The sequence below is a fragment of the Salvelinus alpinus genome, chromosome 20 (genome assembly GCF_045679555.1).
Source record: "Salvelinus alpinus chromosome 20, SLU_Salpinus.1, whole genome shotgun sequence".
Classification (NCBI taxonomy): domain Eukaryota; kingdom Metazoa; phylum Chordata; class Actinopteri; order Salmoniformes; family Salmonidae; genus Salvelinus; species Salvelinus alpinus.
Genome location: NC_092105.1, coordinates 40,632,599 through 40,658,750, shown reverse-complemented (window position 1 = coordinate 40,658,750; position 26,152 = coordinate 40,632,599). Strand labels below are relative to the sequence as shown.

At 40.7% G+C, this 26,152-nt stretch overlaps 1 protein-coding gene across 1 annotated transcript in view; it reads left to right on the top strand.

Moving 5' to 3' along the window:
* The first annotated feature begins 488 nt into the window (after window positions 1-488).
* LOC139546882 (collagen alpha-1(XXVIII) chain-like) overlaps window positions 489-26,152 on the top strand; it is a 42,257-nt gene continuing 16,593 nt past the window's right edge. Inside the window, exons 1-16 of the mRNA XM_071355799.1 lie at window positions 489-610; window positions 925-1,104; window positions 2,275-2,840; window positions 4,889-4,909; window positions 5,042-5,101; window positions 7,298-7,351; window positions 7,560-7,604; window positions 8,540-8,566; window positions 8,662-8,706; window positions 8,826-8,870; window positions 9,743-9,796; window positions 16,051-16,119; window positions 16,204-16,272; window positions 16,475-16,543; window positions 22,662-22,730; window positions 24,903-24,971. Of these exons, the coding sequence (XP_071211900.1) occupies window positions 933-1,104; window positions 2,275-2,840; window positions 4,889-4,909; window positions 5,042-5,101; window positions 7,298-7,351; window positions 7,560-7,604; window positions 8,540-8,566; window positions 8,662-8,706; window positions 8,826-8,870; window positions 9,743-9,796; window positions 16,051-16,119; window positions 16,204-16,272; window positions 16,475-16,543; window positions 22,662-22,730; window positions 24,903-24,971 (1,434 nt within the window). The 5' untranslated portion in view covers window positions 489-610; window positions 925-932. The remainder of the gene's footprint in view (window positions 611-924; window positions 1,105-2,274; window positions 2,841-4,888; window positions 4,910-5,041; window positions 5,102-7,297; window positions 7,352-7,559; window positions 7,605-8,539; window positions 8,567-8,661; window positions 8,707-8,825; window positions 8,871-9,742; window positions 9,797-16,050; window positions 16,120-16,203; window positions 16,273-16,474; window positions 16,544-22,661; window positions 22,731-24,902; window positions 24,972-26,152) is intronic.

Sequence of the window (26,152 nt, the reverse complement as noted above, 5' to 3'; positions counted from 1 at the left end):
AGGATCCTGTGGTATGTAAGAGGGAAAGTTTATTGGTCTTTAAGACAACAACACTTCCTCCCTTATCCATTTGCCTCTTATTAAGTCAAATACAGATGGTAGGGATGGAGTTAAATTTCAGGGATGAAAATAATAGATTTATTCGGGTTAGTAACACATATACACCACTCATAAAAATAATGACTTTACACAACCATATCAAAATATATTAGATGCTTGGAGGCATCTTTATAATCTCTACACAACCTGCAAAACCATCTTTATAAAACCTACACAACCTCTACACAACAAAGTGCTGAAACCCAACCCCATTCTGCCCTTGCCCTGAGGGCCGAGCAGGAACCAGAGTCTTGGCGGGGTCTTGCGGGATCTGGTGTTCCCTCCTCTTTTATGAAGGAGGTGGGAGAGGCTCAGAGGCTCACAGACACACTGTGCCTCAGGATGGCTATCATTGTTTCTATTGCTGCTACACACTCAGGGAACTAACTGGAACCTTCCATCACTGCTGTTCTTCTCTCGCTACCTGCACAACCCCAGCATTTTGGAACATTGCACTTAGTGGAGCACAAGGATACCTGGATCTGCACCACGCAAAAAAAGGCTTTGGATTGTGAGTCTACAAGTTTTGCTCAGTAAAAGGACAATCTGCCTATATGCATGTTAAAAATGTATAATAGAGGGAGGGTGTGTGATTTCAAAAATTATTCAAAATGGAGGAGGGAGAAATTAACAAATCGTATGGTTTCAGATGAAAAACTAGTGCAATAGATTAATCTGAGGACTTGTTGTGCGCTAATCTTGTGCACAAATATCAATTTTCAAATACTCTACGTTGTTGACCAATCATGACGTCGTCATCGAACATGAAGTCATCATGTAGATTGTTCTTTAAAGAAATAAACATTCCAAACATTATTATTGCAGGAGGGACAATGATGTTCCCTACAGTGACATGGCTCCTGTTTGTAGCAGGCCTGTTGGGTGTCTGGTCTCAGGACTACTATGAGGAGAGAACAATGAACAAGAGACCCAGAGGCAGGGGGGCCCAGCTGCGAGCTGCAGCCGCAGCCACTGCGCCTAACGGGCAAAAACATAATAGACAAGGTATGAGAAAAGACATCCTCTTTTTAATAGTACAGTTACTCATTGCAAAAGTTGCTAATTTCAGATGGTGCTTAAACAGTGAGATCACAGATGTCTTATTATGTCACATTTCTGTGACCATTATTCATCAATCCAATAGAAATCAGATTCCAGCTAAACAAGAGGTTGAGCATACATCATAAAATCAAATGTTAAAGTTTTTACATTTGGTTAACACAGGTACAGACAGTAGATAGATATCTATCTTATCAGTGGATGTCCTGTGGTATACTGTACCTGCTATATTCCCAAGGTGTTGATATCCTACTGCATTTTTTGAACATATGAACATGATTTAGCTTGGTCTTTCTGCCCTTGTGAGATATGTAATATAAAGATAAAGGGTTGATTTCAGATAGGGTTTTTGGCTTCATAGACATTTTCACTTGACTGTCATAACTTTGAATGATTGCGTTTCCATTTAAAAATGAGACAAGATAGAAAACACACTTTAGTTGAAGTACACCTACAGGTAACTGCAAAAATAAAGGAAAACCCAACATAACGTGTCTTAGTAGGGCTTTGGGCCACCACGAGCCGCCAGAATAGCTTCAATGCACCTTCGCATAAATTCTATAAGTGTCTGGAACTCTATTGGAAGGATGCGTCACTATTTGTCCATGATAAATTCATAATATGATGTTTTGTTGATGGTGGTGGAAAACGCTGTCTCTGGCAACACTCCAGAATCTCCCAAAACTGTTCAATTGGGTTGAGATCTGGTGACCTATTTATTTATTATATTTGTTTACATTTATTTCTCTCTATATATATATATATATATACACACTTTAAACCCCCTATGCTCCTTTGAGACCACTCTTTCAAAGTCACTGAAAGTCTTCTTCTATTCATGGTAGTCAAAATAATGGGCAACTGGGCATTTTTATACATGACCCTAAGCATTATGGGATGTTAATTGCTTAATTAACTCAGGAACCACACCTGTGTGGAATCACCTGCTTTCAATATACTTTGTATCCCTCGTTTACTCAAGTGTTTCCTTTATTATGTCAGTTACCTGTACGTAAGTACTTCATAACACATTCATAACACACAATGACATTTTTCAATAGAATGGCCTCTTGTCGCAATTGTGTGTCTGACAGCTCTGCACATGAACACTTTTAGATGAGGACTGCGGTCTGGAGCTTACTTTTCTGCTGGACAGCTCTGAGAGTGCCAAGGAGAACCATGAGCAGGAGAAGCACTTTGCCATGGATGTGGTGGACAGGCTCCAGGCTGTCCGTCTGCAGACCGGTCGCAGTCTGAGCTGGAAGGTGGCCCTGCTGCAGTACAGCAGTCACGTCATCATCGAGCAGACCTTCAAGCAGTGGAGAGGCACTGACAACTTCAAGTCCCACATCACCCCCATTTTATACATCGGTCACGGCACCTACACCACCTACGCCATCACCAACATGACTAAGATGTACCTGGAGGAGTCCATCCCAGGCAGCATCAAGGTGGCCGTCCTACTCACTGACGGCATCTCCCACCCCAGGAACCCAGACATCTTCTCAGCTGCCGCCGACGCCAAGAACCAGGGGGTGAAGTTCTTCACGGTGGGCATCACCCGTGCAGCCAATGAGCCAGCCAACGTGGCCCAGCTCCGTCTGCTGGCCAGCTCTCCTGCTTCCCGATACCTCCACAATCTACAGGATACTGATATTGTGGAGAAAGTCCTCACGGAAATTGTGAGTATGATCTGCCTTGCATACATAGAAATAAACACACAAAAAAGGACAGCAAACCCTCTCACAATCTGCACACCAACAACTCCCGAGAAAGACAGAGAGAGAGAGCATGAGAGAGCGTTAGCAATAGAGAGAGAGGGAGGAAGTGGAGATGACAAGAGAAAGCAATATAGGGAGAGAAAGAAAGAGTGTGGGATGCAGCGCCTGCTCGGGGCAGCCATCGAACAGCAGCAAAGGCACTACTTGGATTCTACTTTGAGTCACTGCTTAAGTTGAGGTCAGTGCTTCTCTCTGAGTGTGTCCCAAATGGCACCCTATTAGCCACATAGTGTACTACCTTTGAATAGAACCCCATGGGCCCTGATCACAAGTAGTGAACGATAAAGGGACTAGGGTGCCATTTGGGGGACAGCCTCTGGCAGAGCAGCATGTTAATTAGACTGAAGAAGTGGAAAAGGAGAAGGGGAGGGCTCAAAAACACAATATTGGGTGTAATAATGATGCAATGATACAGTTGTGATTTAGATGTAATCAAAGTTGAACTAGGGATATCTTGGATATTGTAACCAAAATCCTCTCAGGAAGGTTTTTTAAGTAGGATAAAGGCTGGAGCCTGAATGACTGACATTCCACAATTTGTAGCTATACAAATGCAAGACACTGTAGCAAGATAATAAATGGCTATCGATGACAGCCATGGATTTTGTATTTTTTGTTCAATGAGCAGACAGCTAGCTGTCTTACATTTTTTCAATAGACTTTGCTTCTTACCATCTGCATGTTATGAGTGCATATCCCATGGGCTTTGCTTTGAATCTGCTATGCCACAAGGTTTTTGTCCCAATAAGGGTAAACAGAGCCTCTTGTGGTCGCACCTTACATACCTATGAGTGGAAGCAGACAGGTTCTTTCAGTGATAATTTCAGTGATATTCTTAGCCTTCTTTTTATCATAACGTGGTTTACATTTGGCTCGTGGGTATTACAATGGAATGTCTACTCACTGATTTCTTTCAAGTGGCAACATAGCAAAACAGAGCTTGGCACGAAACCATCATTCAGATAACCCCCCACAGTCACTTGTACTCACACAGCAGGCTTTTCCGAGTCCAGATGAGAGGATTAGAGGTTTAAATGGTGTGTGACGAGGGGAGGCAGAAATATGATACAATATGCTAGAGTTTACAAGTCCTGTCTTTGTAATCTACACTGAACAAAAATATAAACGCAACATGTAAAGTGTTGGTCCTATGTTTCGTGACCTGAAATGATCCCAGAAATGTTCCATATGCACAATAAGCTTATTTCTCTTAAATTCCAAGATAATCCATCCACCAGACAGGTTTGCATATCAAGAAGCTGATTTAAAGAGCATGATCATTACACAGGTACACCTTGGGCTGGAGACAATTAAAGGCCACTCTAAAATGTGCATCTTTCTCACACAACTCGATGCCACAGATGTCTCAACTTTTGAGGGAGCGTGCAATTAGCATGCTGACTTCAGGAATGTCCACCAGAGCTGTTGCCAGAGAATTTAAGGTTAATTTCTCTACTATAAGCCACCTCCAACGTCGTTTTAGAAAATTTGGCAGTATGTCCAACCGGCCTCACAACTGCAGACCACGTGTAACCACGCCAGCCCAGGACCTCCACATCCGGCTTCTTCACCTGCGGGATCGTCTGAGACCAGCCAACCGGACAGCTGATGAAACTGAGGAGTATTTCTGTCTGTAATAAAGCCCTTTTGTGGGGAAAAACTAATTCTGATTGGCTGGGCCTGGTTCCCAAGTGGGTGGGCCTATACCCTCCCATGGCTGCGCCCCTGCCCAGTGATATGAAATCCATAGATTAGGGCCTAATTTATTTATTTAAATTGTCTGATTTCCTTATATGAACTGTAACTCAGTAAAATCGTTGAAATGATTGCATGTTGTGTTTATATTTTTGTTCAGTATAGTTGTAAATGTACATGATTTCTGTTTGTATGTTTTGGATGGTGTATGATTGTCTCTAATGGTTGTCACTGTTTTATTTCTCTCTACCCAGACTGACCTGGCTGACAAGGGGGTAGGTACTATTACATTTTGATGCAATTGAAATGCTATCCTCATTCAACCAAATACATAATTAAGTTCAGGGACACTGCATGGTCATATACTGTACATGTTGATTCTGAAACCTTATCCTGCCTTTTTGAAGTGTCCCCTGGCCCAACGATGTGCCTGTGAGAAGGGCGAGAGAGGGCTCAGTGGTCCAACTGTAAGTACTTTCATTGTCCTTTCCAAACACTCACTAATCACAAAACACTTCTCCTTTGAAATAAAAGAAAGTTGTTTGTTCCTGAAGTGCTGAATTTTGTAAAGAGGAAGCTAACATAGTTCTGATATCAGAGGTAATTGCTTGGTTTTGTCGAAGTACCCCCTGTGGACAGAGCAAGCTGTCTTTCTTACTTCTGAAAATACTCCAAATGCTGCAGGACAAAATAGATTGAGAAAAACAATGAATACTTCCTATAAACCTCAGTTGCTAATTTGCTCTGCCTGTCCCGACAAGTTATTGGACATTTCCCTTCCCACATAAGATGTCCCCCATGGAAACCAGGGGCAGCCTATGAAGGCCTTTACTCCCAATAAAAACAGGACCTTTGCCATCGTAAATAACACTTACTAGCTCCATTGTCAGCTAGTCAGAGATGGAGAATGTTGGAGGGGGCTTAAACTGTGACACTAGGTGCGTGATCTTCCACATCATCGGACCAGACTAGAGGCCCCTCTCTGGATGGATGACAGCCATGTTAATGTCAGGGTCCTCAGCGTCTGACAGTCTTGTGCTGACAGACAGTTGCATGATCATTAACCAGGGGCTTTCTCTACAGAGAGATTCCTTACATTCTTAAACTGAGACTTAAAGGCTCTCACAATTACTCTCTTTAGTTTAACGGCCACAAATCGACGATAAGCTGCGAATGGCAACCACCACACGCTGTCCAGGTGCCTGACCTCTCACCTTTTGGTCAAGCAGCAACATGTCCATCCTTGACATACACACACACACACACACACACACACACACACACACACACACACACACACACACACACACACACACACACACACACACACACACACACACACACACACACACACACACACACACACACACACACACACACACACGCCCACAAACACAAAGCCACCCCCCTTGTGACCCCAGGTCCTTTTACCACCTGCAATGACCGAACAATGCCTCAGGGAAACTATGAACTTGATCTCCACTATAAAAAACCATCTAGACATTATCTCACATTTCTTTTAGACTAACATTTACTTTTCAACAGCTGAGATTTGTATAAACCTTGCTGTCTGTCTCTCCGACATATACAACCTTGTTTGAATATTCAAATTCGATCTCCTGCTGTCCAATAGTAATGAACGTGTTGGGACGAGACAGAAAGGCAGGCAGCATTTCTCAGCCAGTCTAAATCATGATTCAGCTAGAATAATTGTTATAGATATATACAACAACAACAAAATTAATAAGGGTACAACGAAAAACGCAGCTAATTTGCAGTCTTTCCAGCTTCAGTTTGAAGTGATTGTGTTACAGTAACGTTAGCTGTGTTGTTGGCTAGCTCGTCTGAACGACAGTGTCCTGACGAGTGAGCACATTTTCTATGCCAGGGCGAAATCGCATCTCATCAGCTTATTGTTATGGATTTATCCAAATAAATGTCACTAGAAAACAGCTTAAGTAAATGCAGCTACTTTGCTGTTATTCTAGCTGCACTGTTTGACGTGACTGTAAGTTAGCCGTAGTTGGCTAGCTAGCAAGCAAGTATGGCAATGGAACATTTAGAATGAACGACTGAACAACTGGGTCGCGTCTCTAGATACAGAACAAAAAGACTGACCGACTGGGTAGCGTCCATAGATACAGAACAAAAAGACTGAACGACTGGGTCGCATCTCTAGATACAGAACAAAAAGACTGACCGACTGGGTAGCGTCCATAGATACAGAACAAAAAGACTGAACGACTGGGTCGCATCTCTAGATACAGAACAAAAAGACTGACCGACTGGGTAGCGTCCATAGATACAGAACAAAAAGACTGAACGACTGGGTCGCATCTCTAGATACAGAACAAAAAGACTGAACGACTAGGTTGCATCTCTAGCAAACCTAGATTTGTGTCAGGACTATATCTTGTGGAAGAATGAAATAATATGAAGAAATTAATCAAAATAACATTTAATATTAAAATGTAAATATGTTGGTAACCCATTGTATTAAAGTGACACCGTGCCAATATATCCTCCAAACACCATCCTCTTGGGCATTATCACTTAACTGACTCGCTGCAGATCATTTGCAATGGATAGTAGTGGCCTTCCGTCAAACCTGTTTTGTTTTAAAGTGAGTTAAATGAATCTCATGTTGTTCCTTCATTCCACAGGGGAAGAAGGGTCGCCCAGGAGATGATGGAGCCCCTGGTCTTAAAGGATTGAAGGTCTTTGATTTGTTATGATTATGTTGAATTATTTAATTGATTAACATACCTGTTGTGTTCCTGATGTCTCACTAAGATGCAATATACAGCACATGTCCACTTACTTTGCTTGTATAGACATATATTCCTAATATGAGAAATCTAAATCAAATAGCTCCCGTGTGTACTGTGTAAATAATACAGATGCCCTGTTCTCCTTTCCTTTTAGGGAGAGGGAGGACTAAGTGGACTTCCAGGTCGGGACGGCGGAGAGGTGAGTGATACACTTAAACACGCAGTATTTTTTTTAATTACATTTTTATATGCAGATATCCAGACATCTATAGATACAAATGTAGGATCTTAATTTGATCACCCTGTTGGAGGAGATGCAATGCAGGAAATGTAAAATGTATAGTGTATATGAGGTTTAAAAAGGCTTTTGAAGTTTGTAATATTCCCTTACGCAAAATGTATCAACCGCTACAAAAATGTCAAAAAATTATAATCAGCACAATCATTCACATTTCCTGTTGCTGCAGCAACCTGGCTCAACTTAACATAATACAGCTGTATGTTGACTAAGCATTTATCAATGTACACTCAGTACACAAAACATTAAGAACTCCTGCTCTTTCCATGACATAGACTGACCAGGTGAATCCAGGTGAAAGCTATGAACCCTTATTGATGTCACTTGTTAAATCCATTTCAATCCGTGTAAATGAAGGGGAGGAGACCGGTTAAAGAAGGACTTTTAAGCCTTGAGACAATTGAGACATGGATTGTGTATGTGTGCCATTCAGAGGGTGAATGGGCAAGACAAAAGATTGAAGTGCCTTTGAACGGGGTATGGTAGTAGGTGCCAGGCGCACCGGGTTTGTGTCAAGAACTGCAAGGCTGCTGGATTTTTCACGCTTAACAGTTTCCTGTGTGTATCAAGGATGGTCCACCACCCAAAGGACATCCACCCAACTTCACACAACTATGGGAAGCATTGGAGTCAACATGGGCTAGCATCCTTGTGGAACGCTTTCAACACCTTGTAGAGTTGCCCCGACAAATGTGCCCCGACAAATTGAAGCTGTTCTGAGGGCAAAAGGGTGGGGTGCAACTCAATATTAGGAAGGTGTTCCTAGTCTTTGGTATACTCAGTGTTTGTACCACTGTTGCTCACGTTCTAACCTATTATACTGTGTTTATTTGCAGGGAAAACCTGGTTACAAAGGAGAGATGGTATGTCATTCAAGTTGCCATTAATATTTCTGTTATTTTGAAGCTACAGTACATTCATTTCTCATGACGTATTGCTTTCGATTTCCATTACACAGGGTGAGAGGGGCGAGTGTGGCATTCCAGGAATTAAAGGAGACAGGGTATGTATGAATAATCAAATTTGTCTGCTCTCTGTGTCATGCTTTTGTTCTATTGGTCGTATGACAGGCTGATTTATACAGTACCTTTCTTTACTGTTTCATTGACTGTCCACTCCCAGGGTCCTGAGGGTCCAATGGGCTCCAGAGGTGTCAGAGGTCTCCAGGTGGGTAGACAACAGCAACATGTACCTTGAAAATTCACATATTCAGATCAAAGCGTTATCCTTTTGTGAAACTCCTGTATAAACACATACGTACTCACTCCGTTCTCCCTTCCCGTCCCACGCACACACACAATGTAGTTGATAATGGCTGTAATCAACCTGGATTGGATTCAGGAGTAGACAGAACACAGTGAATGTAAATCCGGTACACTCCAAATAGTATGATATGCTATGTTTGGTATGGTATGTATTAATTTGTGGATGTCCATTTCGTATGCTTTGTTACAAAAATAATTTGCAAATTTGCAAAATGTATGATATGTTACGAATTCCAATTTGTTGTCACTGACGTTAGCTAAGTGGCTAGGTGTCTAATGCTAATGTTAGCTAGGTAGCTAACGTTAGCTAGGCTAAGGGTTAGGGTTAGGGGTTAGGTTTAAGGTTAGGTTTAAAGGGTTCAGGTTAGGGGGAAGGGTTAGCTAACATGCTAAGTAGTTGCAAAGTAGCTAAAAAAAAGTAAGTAGTTGCAAAGTTGCTAAAATGCTGAAGTTCAGTTGCTAGACGTTCGCGTTACACGCCTCCCCGCCCACTTGACCAACCACCCTACTTTTGTTTTTGCCTTAAGTAACCTTCTGTCTTATGTAACCATACCAAACATAACATACTAGTTTGAGTGTCCCGGATTTACCCTTACTATGTTATGTCTGGTCTATGAGACCAGGCTGCTGTAAACTCTTTAGCTCTTCCCAGTAATTTAGCATCAGTATCTGGGTAACCTTCACTTTATATCTAGATGTGAATGGTGTCCTCCAGCACAGTAGCAGCAGCAGCACATGTACCCTTGTTAAGGAGTGTTCTTTGTTCCTTCCCAGGGTATACCCGGACCACAGGGTGACATGGGACCTGAGGGCCCTCAAGGAAAGAAGGTTAGTAAGAAGACACTTCATACTTAACTCATCACACACATCTGCTGTCACCTGTACACTTCCTTTTACTCTAACTTTAAAAGACAGATTCCTGACACCCATTCTACTACCTGGGAATTGAGGGGCATGTGTCAACCCTAAAAGGCACCCATGGAAGATATTGGCCCAGTGCCATTGTGCCTTCACCTTCATTAGTTCAGCAGCGTGGGGATTAATGTTAGTTTTCACAACCATATACAGGTTTAGTTAATGGCAGGGGTCCTGTTTCTAAATATACACTAGGAACTGCCTAGAGCATTGTCAACTTCCTTACCAGTCCTTTATAGGGATTGTCAAGGCACTTAATAACAGCTATGAAAAGTCAAATGTTCTCTCTCCATGTGAGAACATGCAGGTGTCTGTTGGAAAGAGATAATATGAACAAAAGGGTAAACACTTAGAATGTCTAAGATATATTTTGCTCCCATAATATGAGTATGTTATCCTGTACGTGTTGAGTGTATGTATTGAGGTTTCTGGCAGATGAAATCTTAGCAGCAGAGTGGATAGGTCACATAATTTGCTAGTGCTGACAAGAAGTGACTTATCTCTTACTAATTGAATCAGCACCACCATCAAATACAATGTTTCAAAAGTGGATGAATTATGGAATAGCAATGTTTAAAGTCTACCCTGTTATTAGGAATATGTTTTAAGTATGTAAGGTGTTGAGCATCTAAAAGAGCAGGTTGACGTTTATTGTCGTGAGTCTTGTCCTGGAGGCAGAACTGATCGATTTTACTAAATAGGCCAGCTGCAAAGTCAAAATTGGCTGTATTGCAAAAAATGTGCTAAAAATGTGCTATTTGGTCTTCATTTAAGGTTAGGGTTAGGCATTAGGGTTAGCAATGTGTTTGGGGTTAAGGTTAGGGTTAGGTTTAAAATTGTATGACTTTGTGGCTGTGCTGTGCCAGCTAGTGACCATTCTGCAGAGCTGCCAGAAAGATTAATGACGGAAAATGCAAACCTGCTTTAAGAGGTCAAATGTGATTGTTCCGTTGGTATGGAGACATGCAATGAATATTGTGAGATATCTGCCTTGCTTTGGGAAAACCACTTAAAAAGTTATCTCAGCTTTCTTCTTGACAGGCTCCACTTTTTTGCTATTTCTCATTTAGGATGAAATATCTCCTAAGTCATGAGTGAAGCTCATAATTACTGCAAACTCTGCAGTGAACCATTGCCTCCAGTAAAACAGCTCTTCATTGTTTTGAGACTGGGTGTTTTTGACTACTTTGAGTCGGAAACTCAACTGAGAAAATGCCTGGCTGTAGGATGTGTCCTGACTTGTTTTAATTTGTAGGGGCCAAATAGTTGCCCACTTTTCCATGTAAAGTGCAGTTCAGACAATAGCTCATCCACCAGTACTGTTTTCACCACATTTCAACCGGAGTTGTAAACATTGAAATGAAGGTAAAAGTTCAATTTAAATAAATTGACTTAACCAAACTAACAGGTTGTTACATCAATCTAATTTCAACATAGTCATCAGAACTATGTATATGTTAAAAATTATTGAGTGGTTTAAATTGTAAAATTTTTGATTTGATTAGACATTTTATTTGACATCGTTTCAATGTTGATAGTAAAATGGCATGTTCAAATTAATGGCGTTGTTTCAACATCATGCTATCAACCTAAATAAAGAGGTATATTGAAATAAAACATGAAGCCATAGTCCAACGATTTCTGCCTGAGCAGTGATTCCTACTGGTATATGAGGGCTAATGCACTTTAATGAGAATAAGTCCACCATCCAGATGCCTACCTCTGTACCCTGCTTAGCAATCAAGCTGTGTTCGTTTCATCTGAGCTATCATTTCAACACATTTAGACATTGATTCCATACTCCATACTCAGTTGCGTAGACTACCTAAATAACATTGAATAGTTGAAAGTCATTCGGAGTGAGGTTGCGTTTATGTAGGCTACATTGCCCAAATGATTTGCCGAACAAAGTACACCATAATTTCAACATGTAGCTAGATATACTATCATTCATCCATGGTTGATTGGATCTTTCAAAGTTTAGAAGTAGTTACCGTTAACCCTATAAATAGGATGCCAAATTCATGATATTAATAATACTGTACAGTTTTACCTTTGGATATTGTCTTGTATATGCAGGATGGTTGGTTGATTTAAAATGTAATCTACAAGTTATTAATACAGTATGTTGGATTCACGTCTTCATCTCAAACAAACATTTAAGAATATGACTAAATCAAATAAAACTTTATTTGAAGTGTATTTAAAGTTTGATTTGATTTAGTGCTATTCTTTAACTTAGATTTTTGGTTGAGATGGAGACGTGAATCCAACATTTCAATCATTAATTGATTGAAACCAAATAGCAATATTTGAAGGAGAGATGAGTCTGCTTGCGTAGTCGATATACTGTATATTATGAATAACATATATATAAAAGACAATATCCAAAGATAAAAGCTTATTATTCATATCATGAATTTGGAATCGTCTTTATAGAGCTAATGGTAATTACTTGCAAAGATCCAATTAACCATGGACGAATGATAGTATACCTAGCTTCAAGTTGAAATTATCCTTTGGGCAAGTTAGATGTCAATGTAGCCTAGATAAACCCAACCTCACTTCGAATTTACTTTCACATAAATGTGTAAGAAAAGTTAGTTACTTTCAACAATTCAATGTTATTTAGGTAGTCTATGCAAATGAGTATGGAAGCTGATTAATGTCTAAATGTGTTGAGATTATAGCTCAGCTGAATCGAACACAGCTTGTTTCCACAGTCAAGCAGGGTACATAGAGGTAGGCATCTGGATGGTAGACTTGTTCTCACTGAAGTGCATTACGCCTCATATACCAGTAAAAGTCAGCGTTGTTCAGGCTAGCTTCACATTTTATTTCAATATATGGGGTCTGAAATTGTCACCCTTGATAAAGATTAGCAATTTTAACTGTATAAAATAATTCAAATACTGGGCTACAATATATTGCATGCTCAGAAAATTGGGAAATTATAATATTTTATACTAATACAATTGCTCAGAGAAATAGATTTTGATTAACAAGTATTATTTTTTTCTCTCAAAGGTAGGGGTCAAAATTATTATATAAATAAAGTAGTCAACAGTTTAGTATTTGGTCCCATATTCCTAGCACGCAATGACTACATCAAGCTTGTGACTCTACAAACTTGTTGGATGCATTTGCAGTTCGTTTTGGTTGTGTTTCAGATTAGTTTGTACCTATTAGAAATAAATGGTGTATAATGTACAGTCATTTTGGAGTCACATTTATTGTAAATAAGAATAGAATATGTTTCTAAATACTTCTGCATTAATGTGGATGCTACCATGATTATGTGAATGAATTGTGGATAATGATGAGTGAGAAAGTTACATAGGGTCAAAAATCCTACCTCCTACCTCCAACTTCTTACCATTACCAATAACAGGGAATGATAGCATGTCTTGGGTGTATGATCTTTGACCCTTTGTAACTTTCTCACACATTCAGGATTATCCATTATCATGGTAGCATCCACATTCATGTAGAAGTGTTAAACATATTATATTCTAATTTACAATAAAAGTGACTCCAAAATAAAAAATAATACATTATTTACCATTTTTATTTCTATTTATTTATTCATATTTTTTGCTCAATCTGATTGGATGGGCCTGGCTCCAAAGTGGCAGGCGTGGGCCCCGTCTTTTTCAACATTGAACAAGGTCAAATAAAATATGTCTAATCAAATATGAAATCCAACATTTCCACCACCTAATATATTGAATATAGGATGACAAATATGAGTTTTCTTTATTTTCAACTCAATTTCAAAGTATACATAGTTCTGATGATTATGTTGAAATTATATTGATGTAGCAACCTGTTAGTCAGGTTAAGTCAATGTATTTAAGTTGAACTTTTACCTTAATTTCAATGTTTACAACTCTGGTGGATGAGCTATTGTCTGAACTGCACTGTACATGGAAAAGTGGTCAACTTTTGGCCCATACAAATTTTTACAAAACTGGTTGAAATTAGATGAAAACAGTACTAGTATATTTACTTTTTTGTCTTTTCCACGTTGATTCCACGTCACAATACGTTGACAAATTACATTAAATCACTGTTGATTCAACCAGTGTGTGCCCAGTGGGTCTGCTTGATTTATAACACGTTTGAGTAATTACCTTTGAGATCAGAATTTCTGTTATGAGCTTTTTCTCATCAACTTCAAAAATAGTCTATGTGCAAGTATTTTCTGAGCAATACTAGGCTTTGTTTATAAGTAAAATTTAGGAAGAATATAATTCATATCATATCAATATATACAGTTGAAGTCGGAAGTTTACATACATCTTAGACAAATACATTTAAACTCGGTTTTTCACAATTCCTGACATTTAATCCTAGTAAAAATTACCTGTCTTAGGTCAGTTAGGATCACCATTTTATTTTAAGAATGTGAAATGTCAGAATAATAGTAGAGTGATTTATTTCTGCTTTTAATTCTTTCATCACATTCCCAGTGGGTCAGAAGTCTACATACACTCAATTAGTATTTGGTAGCATTGCCTTTAAATTGTTTAACTTGGGTCAAACGTTTCGGGTAGCCTTCCACAAGCTTCCCACAATACGTTGGGTGAATTTTGACCCATTCCTCCTGACAGAGCTGGTGTAACTGAGTCATGTTTGTAGGCCTCCTTGCTCACACATGCTTTTTCAGTTCTGTCCACAAATCTTCTATGGGATTAAATCATTTGTGGGCTTTGTGATGGTCACTCCAATACATTGACTTTGTTGTCCTTAAGCCATTTTGCCACAACTTTGGAAGTATGCTTGGGGTCATTGTCCATTTGTAAGACCCATTTGCGACCAAGCTTTAACTTCCTGACTGATGTCTTGAGATGTTGCTTCAATATATCCACCTAATTATCCTGCCTCATGATGCCATCTATTTTGTGAAGTGCACCAGAGACTCCTGCAGAAAAGCACCCCCACAACATGATGCTGCCACCCCCGTGCTTCACGGTTGGGATGGTGTTCTTCGGCTTACAAGCCTTCCCATTTGGCCTCCTAACATAACGATTCTATTTTTGTAGAACCAGAGGACATTTCTCCAAAAAGTACGATCTTTGTCCCCATGTGCAGTTGCAAACCGTAGTCTGTCTTTTTTATGGCTGTTTTGGACCAGTGGCTTCTTCATTGCTGAGTGGCCTTTCAGGTTATGATATAGATAATTTTGTACCTGTTCCTCCAACATCTTCACAAGGTCCTTTGCTGTTGTTCTGGGATTGATTTGCACTTTTCACACCAAAGTACGTTCATCTCTAGGAGACAGAACGCGTCTCCTTCCTGAGTGGTATGACGGCTGTGTGGTCCCATGGTGTTTATACTTGCGTGCTATTGTTTGTACAGATGAACATGGTACCTTCAGGCGTTTGGAAATTGCTCCCAAGGATGAACCAGACTTGTGGAGGTCTACAATTTTTTTTCTGAGGTCTTGGCTGATTTCTTTAGATTTTCCCTAGATGTCAAGCAAAGAGGCACAATTGGAAGGTAGGCCTTGAAATACATCCACAGGTACACCTCCAATTGACTCGAATGATGTCAATTAATTGTAAACTTCCGACTTCAACTGTATCTGAGTAAGATAGATCAAAGGGCAATGTTTCTGTGTGATGTCGATTAAATATAATCTGAATGTAAATGTAAAACAACATGATGTTAAAGGTTGTCTGATCTGCGTAGACAGAATTAGAGCTTTGGACTGCCCTTTTGCTGTAACCAATGACTGTATATATGAATGATCAAAGCCATCGATCATGTGACACCATTCATGTCTATGTGAAGATAAAATAGCGCACTGAAGCCAAATTAAGATGATGTCTCATGGCGACATACAGTGACATGCCAGTTTGAGCTACACCAGGAAGTCACTTTGCAGGCTAGCTCAGTGTTGCCCCCTCTAATTGAGTAAATCAGTCTGAACGCCGACCTGGGTACTGCAGACTGCCATTAGCAACTAAATTATCCTTAACTTATTTTGTGTGCGATTTTCAAATAATCGGTTCAAGGACATACATCTGGTGTATTAGAAGCAATTATTGGTGTCGTGATTGTCTTCGATAACCCACTCCCTTGTTCTTTACAGTGGATCTGTGTTAAGCTGCTAACTTTGTTTGTTGCTAACTTTTCTGTGTCTCTCGTGTTGGTTATCATAGGGTGACCGGGGTCTAACTGGGCCGCCTGGAATTCAGGGAGAAACTGGTATTGGACTTCCTGGACCAAAGGTACGTTTTTTTCTATTATTGCTTTTGTCTAACTAATTAATTGTTTTATGTTACCTGTTCCATCTCGCCATGTCTTCTTTCTAGGGTGATCTGGGATTCCAGGGAAGACTCGGCCCCCCTGGTCCGCCAGGGCTGGGTGAACATGGCCAGCCAGTGAGTGGACAGAAACTCTACTAGCATTTTACTGTAGCATACTGCATTACATAGTTTGGTTTCATTGACAACCAGACTGATTTTTTTTTACTTTGAGTAATACTGTATATCACAGTAGGAAACGTGAGCTGGGATGACAACTACCAAGGCAGTGTCATCTGACCCAATGTTGGAAAAATAATTATGCTGGTTAATTTTACAGGGGCCTCAAGGGCCACAAGGTGTTCAAGGGGAGAAAGGACCCCATGGCGAGGGGCTCCCTGGACCAAAGGTATGAATACAATAAAGAAATTATCTGGGTACAGCTGGAATCAAATCAAATTGTATTTGTCACATGCGCCGAGTACAACAGTATTTCACACCATTTTAAAGATGCACTTCTTGTTAATCCCACCACAGTGTCCGATTTCAAAAAGGCTTTACAGCAAAAGCACCACAAACGATTATGTTAGGTCACCGCAAAATCACAGAAAAACACAGCCATTTTTCCAGCCAAAGACAGGAGTCACAAAAAGCAGAAATAGAGATAAAATGAATCACTAACCTTTGATGATCTTCATCAGATGACACTCATAAAACTTCATGTTACACAATACATATATGTTTTGTTCGATAATGTGCATATTTATATCCAAAAACCTCAGTTTACATTGGTGCCATGTTCAGAAATGCCTCCAAAATATCCGGAGAAATTGCAGAGAGCCACATCAAATAACAGAAATACTCATCATAAACTTTGATGAAAGATACATGTTTTACATAGAATTAAAGATACACTTGTTCTTAATGCAACCGCTGTGTCAGATTTCAAAAAGCTTTATGGCAAAAAGCACAAAATTCAATAATCTGAGAACAGCGTTCAGCCACAAAAGGAAGCCATACAGTTACCCGCCAAATTGTGCAGTCAACAAAACTCATAAATAGCATTATAAATCTTCACTTACCTTTGCTGATCTTTGGCGGAATGCACTCCCAGGACTCCCACAAGAAATGTTTGTTTTGTCCAAATAGCTATTTTTGTAAGCATGTTTGGTAAACAAATCCAAAGTCAGGAAGCGCGTTCACTAAAAGCAGACGAAATGTCAAAAAGTTCCGTAACAGTCAGTAGAAACATGTCAAACGATGTATTGAATCAATCTTTAGGATGTTTTTAACATAAATCTTCAATAATGTTCCAACCGGAGAATTCCATTGTCTTCAGAAGTGCGATGGAACAGAGCTCCCTCTCATGTGAACGCGCATGGTCAGAGCATGGTCAGCTCATGATAGACCTTACTCATTCCCGTCTCCTTCGGCCCCACTTCACAGTAGAAGCATCAGACAAGGTTCTAAAGACTGTTGACATCTAGTGGAAGCCGTAGGAAGTGCAAACTGACACATATCCCACTGTGTATTCGATAGGCGATGAGTTTAAAACCTACAAACCTCAGATTTCCCACTTCCTGGTTGGATTTCTTTCTCAGGTTTTTGCCTGCCATATGAGTTATGTTATACTCACAGACATCATTCAAACAGTTTTAGAAACTTCAGAGTGTTTTCTATCCAATGCTAATAATAATATGCATATATTAGCAACTGGGACTGAGGAGCAGGCAGTTTACTCTGGGCACCTTTTCATCCAAGCTACTCAATACTGCCCCTGCAGCCATAAGTTAACCAACAATATCGTTTTAAGAACATTTTACAAAATAAACTAAAGTAAAAACATTTTTTTTAGTAACACAATAAAATAACAATAATGAGGCTATATACAGGGGTACCGGTACCGAGTCAATATGCGGATACAGGTTAGTCGAGGTAATTTGTACATGTAGGTAGGGGCAAAATGACTATGCATAGATAATAAACAGCGACTAGCATCAGTGTAAAAAAAATAGTGGTTGGTAAATGCAAATACTCCGGGTGGCCATTTGATGAATTATTCAGCAGTCTTATGGCTTGGGGGTAGAAGCTGTTAAGGAGCCTTTTGGTCCTAGACTTGCGGTAGCAGAGAGAACAGTCTATGACTTGGGTGACTGGAGTCTTTGACAATTTTTGGGGCCTTCCTCTGACACCGCCTAGTATATAATGTAGGTCCTGGATGGCAGGAAGCTTGGCCCCAATGATGTACTGGGCTTTACGCACTACCTTCTGTAGGCAGTGATGCAACAAGATGCTCTCGATGGTGCAGCTGTAGAACTTTTTGAGGATCTGGGTCCCATGCCAAATCTTTTCAGACTCCTGAGGGGGAAAAGGCGTTGTCGTGTCCTCTTCTCGTCCTTCTTGGTGTGTTTGGACCATGATACTTTGTTGGTGATGTGGACAGCAGGGAACTTGAAACTCTCGACCCGCTCCACTACAGCCCGACGTGAATGGGGGCGTGTTCAGCCCTCGTTTTCCTGGCACCACACTGCTAGGTCTCTGACCTCCTCCCTACAGGCTGTCTCATCGTTGTCGGTGATCAGGCCTACCACCGTCGTGTCGTCAGCAAACTTAATGATGGTGTTGGAGTCGTGCTTGGCCACACAGTCGTGGGTGAACAAGGAGTACAGGAGGGGACTAAGCACGCACCCCTGAGGTGGCCCCCGTGTTGAGGATCAGCGTGGTAAATGTGTGGTTGCCTACCCTTACCACCTGGGGGGCTGCCCGTCAGGAAGTCCAGGATCCAGTTGCAGAGGGAGGTGTTAAGTCCCAGAGTCCTTAGCTTAATGATGAGCTTTGAGGGCACTATGGTGTTGAACACTGAGCTGTAGTCAATGAACAGCATTCTCACATAGATGTTGCTCTTGTCCAGGTGGGAAAGGGCAGTGTGGAGTGCGATTGAGATTGCATCTTCTGTGGATCTGTTGGGGCGGAATGCAAACTGGAGTGGGTCTAGGATTTCCGTGATGTTGATGTGAGCCAAGACCAGCCTTTCAAAGCACTTCATGGCTACCGACGTTATTCTAAATATATCTAATGTCCTTATTGCATGTTTGCAAACAAATTTTATAGTAAACTAGACTAGTTTAAATGAAAACTGATGTGTCTCTACAACCCCGTTAAATGATTCAACCCTGTCACCCTAGTCTCAACCCCGTCACATGACAATATTTGTTAAATAAAATGGCAAAGATTAATAAATATGAATTTTATGTTGTTTTCTGAGCTCAGTCTGAAATGTTAAAGACAATCCCAAAAAGATTAGATTTATGTTAAAATTCTGAATTGAAAGCACTTTTTTATTTAAATGATGAGCCTGCTGACACATAATGTGTCTATTTCAGGGTTTAATATAGCAAAAATCTGAGATTTTACATACATTTTATATTTATAATAATTTAATTGGTTTGGGGGACACATGAGCATTAGTTAAATGTTGATTTTATAACAAGTATCTTTTATAATCATAGTCAAGATAAATTGTCTCCATATCAGACAAAAATGGTTTAATACGTAGTTAATGTTGTGGGGTGTTCAGAAAATGCATTTAGTAAAAAAATATGTACTTCAAGAAAAATATTACAGCAGCCCAATAATGACACTTGAAACATGTGGGTGTTACAAACTCAGTCAGGGAGAGGTTGAAAATGTCAGTGAAGACACTTGCCAGTTGGTCAGCGCATGCTCAGAGTACACGTCCTGGTAATCTGTCTGGTCCTGCGGCCTTGTGAATGTTTACCTGTTTAAAGGTCTTGCTCACATCGGCTACAGAGAGCGTGATCACACAGTCGTCCGGAACAGCTGGTGCTCTCATGCATGCTTCAGTGTTGCTTGCCTCGAAGCGAGCATAAAAGGCATTTAGCCTGTGTGGTAGGCTCGCGTCACTGGGCAGCTTGCGGCTGGGTTTCCCTTTGTAGTCTGTAGCAGTTTGCAAGCCCTGCCACATCTGACGAGCATCAGAGCCGGTGTAGTAGGATTCAATCTTAGTCCTGTATTGACACTTTGCCTGTTTGATAGTTTGTCTGATGGAATAGCGGGATTTCTTATTAGCGTCCAGATTAGTGTCCCGCTCCTTGAAAGCGGCAGCTCTAACCTTTAGCTCGGTGCGGATTTTGCCTGTAATCCATGCCTGCTGGTTGGGATATATACTTACTGTCACTGTGGGGATAACCCTTCCATTCTTTCTAGTGATATTTGTGTTAGCCCACAGCATCTTTTCTGGGATTACCAGTAGCAACAATGCTGGTAGCAACAATGCTGGAAGCAACATGTCCACCCTAAATAACTTAGCTTTAATACAATAATAGCAGAAACGGACGTAAACCTGCCATTAAACAGATGGCTTCTCAACCTTTTGATTCTACCAGTACCTGGGCTGTTGAAGATGCCCATCTGTTAGGCCATATTTGACATTGGAAACAGACAAGGCGTTACATACACATTGGGGTGGCAGCGTAGCCTAGTGGTTAGAGCGTTGGACTAGTAACCAAAAAGTTGCAAGATCAAATCCCCGAGCTGACAAGGTACAAATCTGTCGTTCTGCCCCTGAACAAGGCAGTTATTGAAAATAAGAATTTTATTCTTAACTGACTAGCCTAGTAAAATAAAAATAAATAAATGCACAACTCTCACTGGATTTCAGAGAGAAGAAATGTGTAATCTGACAGATTTTTCACTTATTTATTCTTCAACACATTGGCTGCATCTGTCAAATTCAGGCTCTGGCCTTCTCCAAAGCAGTCTGCTCAAGTGCTCAATCAAGTGTTACCATTCATGTTGCTGTGCATGAGCAAACCCTATAAAAACAATGTCATTACTCCAACTTGTGGAGTGACAGTGCATTCAGAAAGTATTCAGACCAAACAAGATTCTCTGGTTTGATGAAACCAAGATTGAACTCTTTGGCCTGAATGCAAAGCATCACCTCTGAAGGAAATCTGGCACCATCCCTAAGGTGAAGCATGGTGGTGGCAGCATCATGCTGTGGGGATGTTTTTCAGCGGCAAGGACTGGGAGACGAGTCAGGATTAAGGGAAAGATGAACGGAGCAAAGTACAGAGAGATCCTTGATGAAAACCTGCTTTAGAGCGCTCAGGACCTCAGACTGGGGCGGAGGTTCACCTTCCAATAGGACAACAACCCTAAGCACACAACCAAGACAACACAGGAGTGGCTTCGGGACAAGTCTCTGAATGAGCTTGAGTGGCCCAGCCAGAGCCCGGACTTGAACCTGATCTAACATCTCTGGAGAGACCTGAAAATAGCTGTGCAGCGACGCTCCCCATCCAACCTGACAGAGCTTGAGAGGATCTGCAGAGAAGAATAGGAGAAAATCCCCATATACAGGTGTGCCAAGCTTGTAGCGTCATACCCAAGAAGACTCAAGGCTGTAATTACTGCCAAAAGTGCTTCAACAAAGTACTGGAGTCTGAATACTTTTGAAAATGTGAATTTGCCAAAAAAATCTAAAAACCTGTTTTTGCTTTGTCATTATGGGATATTGTGTGTAGATTGATGAGGGGGAAAACATTTTAAGTCCATTTTAGAATAAGGCTGTAACGTAACAAAATGAGTAAAAGGTCAAGGAGTCTGAATACATTCCGAATGCACTGTATATAATATTTTATATGTAGACTGTTCAAACATTACATACACATGGAGAGGGCCTGGATTTACATGAGATTTAAGAATGGCAAGCAAGCACAAAATGGAACACATGAAAACATGACAGCACTTGGAGTTCATGACAGCATTTGGAGTTCATGACAGCACTTGGAGTTCATGACAGCATTTGGAGTTCATGACAGCACTTGGAGTTCATGACAGCACTTGGAGTTCATGACAGCACTTGGAGTTCATCATGGGTTTCATTTTAGTTATATTGTCATCATAACATGTAGAGGCATGAGCATTAACACACTATAGTATGTAGTAAAGTTTTTCCTAATTCAAGTTAGAACCTGAAAGCAAATTACATAATGGCACTGTTGAGAGTTTGAGTGGTTGATGCACATGCATTTGGTAGTAGGCAGATCCTGAAAAAGGAGCGTAACACAGAAAATGTCCTGAGGCAACCAAACATCTATCAGAACTGTGCCAGACCCATTGGCTCTTATGGGAAAGTACCCCACCCCCAAAAGGGTCAGGGCAGTTCTATAGGATGGGCCAACCCCTACAACAAGTAATATGTTATTGTGTGTCTGCATTTCATTATTTTCTGCTTAGTTTGAGAAGGGCAAGCAACACTCATCGGAGGGATAACATAAACAGATTCCAATATGAATTAAAGATTTGGGAATAACATAACTACACTCATATAGGACCATGTCATACTACTCACAAGACAGAGACCGGTGCTAACTTAACCCGCCTAGTCCTTACTACACTATTGACTGAGAACAATGAGGATAGTTCTGTGAATGTGTGAACCAGTGGGTGCTGGATGTGTGGCGGGGAGAGAAGGGTGATGACTTGTCTTTGTTTTCCAGGGAGACCGGGGGCTGGATGGACCGAGGGGGCCTAGAGGACAAACGGGTGCAGGAATCAAAGGAGAAAAGGTGGGCTGTAAATACAGCAGTAATGAATGCCATCCACACAAACATGTCATGTCTACCCAACAAAATACCTAATGAAGTACATAAACAAGACTGAATGTCCTAGTCAGCAGTTATATATATATATATATAGGTGTCTCCTTGGAATGCGCCATTGAGAACGAAAGGGTAGCTGGGAGGGTGTTAAATCTCAAGTTACTGTGGAAAAGTTCAAAGTTGAAGGTGGGATTATTTTTGCGCCACCTGTTGTAGGATTCAATAAACAACCATGTTATGATGTTAGAAGCAAAGGTTTTCAAGCACATTTATTGGTGGTTACAGAATTTAGCCCTCTGTAGTCAGAAACAAGATGTGTACTGCACATCGCATTTGAGGAAGGCACTCATACAGATATTCAGCCTGGTGATTCTATTAGTACCAATGATCTTGACTTTAAGACATACAGTGGTTTGCAAAAGTATTCAACCCCCTTGGCATTTTTCCTATTTTGTTGTCTTACAACCTGGAATTAAAATAGATTTTTGTGGGGTTTGTATCATTTGATATATACAACGAGCCTACCACTTTGAAGATGCAAAATATTTTTAATTGTGAAACAAACAAGAAATTAGACAAAAAAACTGAACCTGAGCGTGCATAACTATTCACCCCCCACAAAGTCAATACTTTGTAGAGTCACCTTTTGCAGCAATTACAGCAGCAAATCTCTTGGGGTATGTCTCTATAAGCTTGGCACATCTAGCCACTGGGATTTTTACCCATTCTTCAAGGCAAAAGTGCTCCAGCTCCTTCAAATTAGATGGGTTCCGCTGGTGTACAGCAATCTTTCATCATATCACAGATTCTCAATTGGATTGAGGTCTGGGCTTTGACTAGGCCATTCCAATACATTTAAATGTTTCCCCTTAAACCACTGAAGTGTTGCTTTAGCAGTATGCTTAGGGTCATTGTCCTGCTGAAAGGTGAACCTCCGTCGCAGTCTCAAATCTCTGAAAGACTGAAACAGATTTCCCTCAAGAATTTCCCTGTATTTAGCGCCATCCTTCATTCCCTCAATTCTGACCAGTTTCCCAGTCCCTGCCGATTAAAAACATCCCCACAGCATGATGCTGCCACCACCATACTTCACTGTGGGGATGGTGTTCTCGGGGTGATAAGAGGTGTTGGGTTGTGCCAGACATAGCGTTATCCTTGATGGCCAAAAAGCTCAATTTTAATCTCATCTGACCAGAGTACCTTCTTCCATATGTTTGGGGAGTCTCCCACATGCCTTTTGGAGAACACCAAACGTGTTCGCTTATTTTTTTCTTTAAGCAATGGCTTTTTGTATGGCCACTCTTCTGTAAAGCCCAGCACTGTGGAGTGTACGGTTTAAAATGGTCCTATGGACAGATACTCCAATCTCCGCTATGGAGCTTTGCAGCTTCTTCAGGGTTATCTTTGTTCTCTTTGTTGCCTCTCTGATTAATGCCCTCCTTGCCTGGTCCGTAAATGTTGGTGGGCGGCCCTCTCTCGGCAGGTTTGTTGTGGTGCCATATTCTTTCCATTTTTTAATAATGGATTTAATGGTGCTCCGTGGGATGTTCAAAGTTTCAGATATTTTTTATATATATGTGTGTGTATATATATATATATATATATATATACTGAGATCATGTGACAGATCATGGGACACTTAGATTGCACACAGGTGGACTTTATTTAACTAATTATGTGACTTCTGAAGGTAATTGGTTGCACCAGATCTTATTCATGACCTTCATAGCAAAGGGAGTGAATACATATGCACACACCACTTTTCCATTCTTTATTTTTCACTTTTTTATTTGTTTTTATAAGTAATTTTTTTCACTTCACCAATTTGGACTATTTTGTGTATGTCCATTACATGAAATCCAAATAAATTATATTTAAATTACAGGTTGTAATGAAACAAAATAGGAAAAACGCCAAGGGGGGTGAATACTTTTGCGAGGCACTGTATCCCATTGAGCGCACACTGGTTGAATTAACATTGTTTCCATGTCATTTCAACAAAATTACATTGAACCAACGTGGAATAGACGTTGAATTGAAGTCTGTACCTAGTGGGATAGGCCAATATGCTCATAAAGGGTTAAATACCAACCTTGTCCCCCAACCTAGACCCTCAACCCTTTCTATGTTTGATCTCAGGGTGAGTTCGGGCCTCCAGGTCATCCAGGACTTGTTGGACTTACAGGAGCGGGCATCCAGGGGGAGAAGGTAAATTGAGTGGCAAAAGTAACATACAGTTGAAGTTTACACACACTTAGGTTGGAGTCATTAAAACTAATTTTTCAACCACTCCACAAATTTCTTGTTAACAAACTATAGTTTTGGCAAGTCGGTTAGGACATCTACTTTGTGCATGAAGTAATTTTTCCAACAATTGTTTACAGATTATTTCACTTATAATTCACTGTATCACAATTCCAGTGGGTCAGAAATGTACATACACTAAGTTGACTGTGCCTTTAAACAGCTTTGAAATTTCCAGAAAATGATGTCATGGCTTTAGAAGCTTCTGATAGGCTAATTGACATCATTTGAGTCAATTGGAGGTGTACCTGTGGATGTATTTCAAGGCCTACCTTCAAACTAAGTGCCTCTTTGCTTGACATCATGGGAAAATCTAAAGAAATCAGCTAAGACCTCAAAAACAAAATTGCAGACCTCCACACGTCTGGTTCATCTTTGGGAGCAATTTCCAAATGCCTGAAGGTACCACGTTCATCTGTACAAACAATAGTACGCAAGTATAAACACCATGGGACCACACAGCCGTCATACCGCTCAGGACGGAGACGCGTCCTGTCTCCTAGAGATGAACGCACTTTGGTGCAAAAAGTGCAAATCAATCCCAGAACAACAGCAAAGGACCTTGTGAAGATGCTGGAGGAAACCGGTACAAAAGTATTTATATCCACAGTAAAATGAGTCCTATATCGACCTAACCTGAAAGGCCGCTCAGCAAGGAAGAAGCCACTGCTCCAAAACCGCCATTAAAAAAAGCCAGACTATGCTTTGCAACTGCACATGGGGACAAAGATGGTACTGTTTGGAGAAATGTCCTCTGGTCTGACGAAACAAAAATAGAACTGTTTGGCCATAATGACCATCGTTATGTTTGTGGGAAAAAGGGGGATGCTTGCAAGCCGAAGAACACCATCCCAACCACGAAGCATGGGGGTGGCAGCATCATGTTGTGGGGATGCTTTGCTGCAGGAGGAACTGGTGCACTTCACAAAATAGATGGCATCATGAGGCAGGAAAATTGTGTGGATATATTGAAGCAACATCTCAAGACATCAGTCAGGAAGTTAAAGCTTGGTTGCAAATGGGTCTTCCAAATGGACAATTACCCCAAGCATACTTCCAAAGTTGTGGCAAAATGGCTTAAGGAC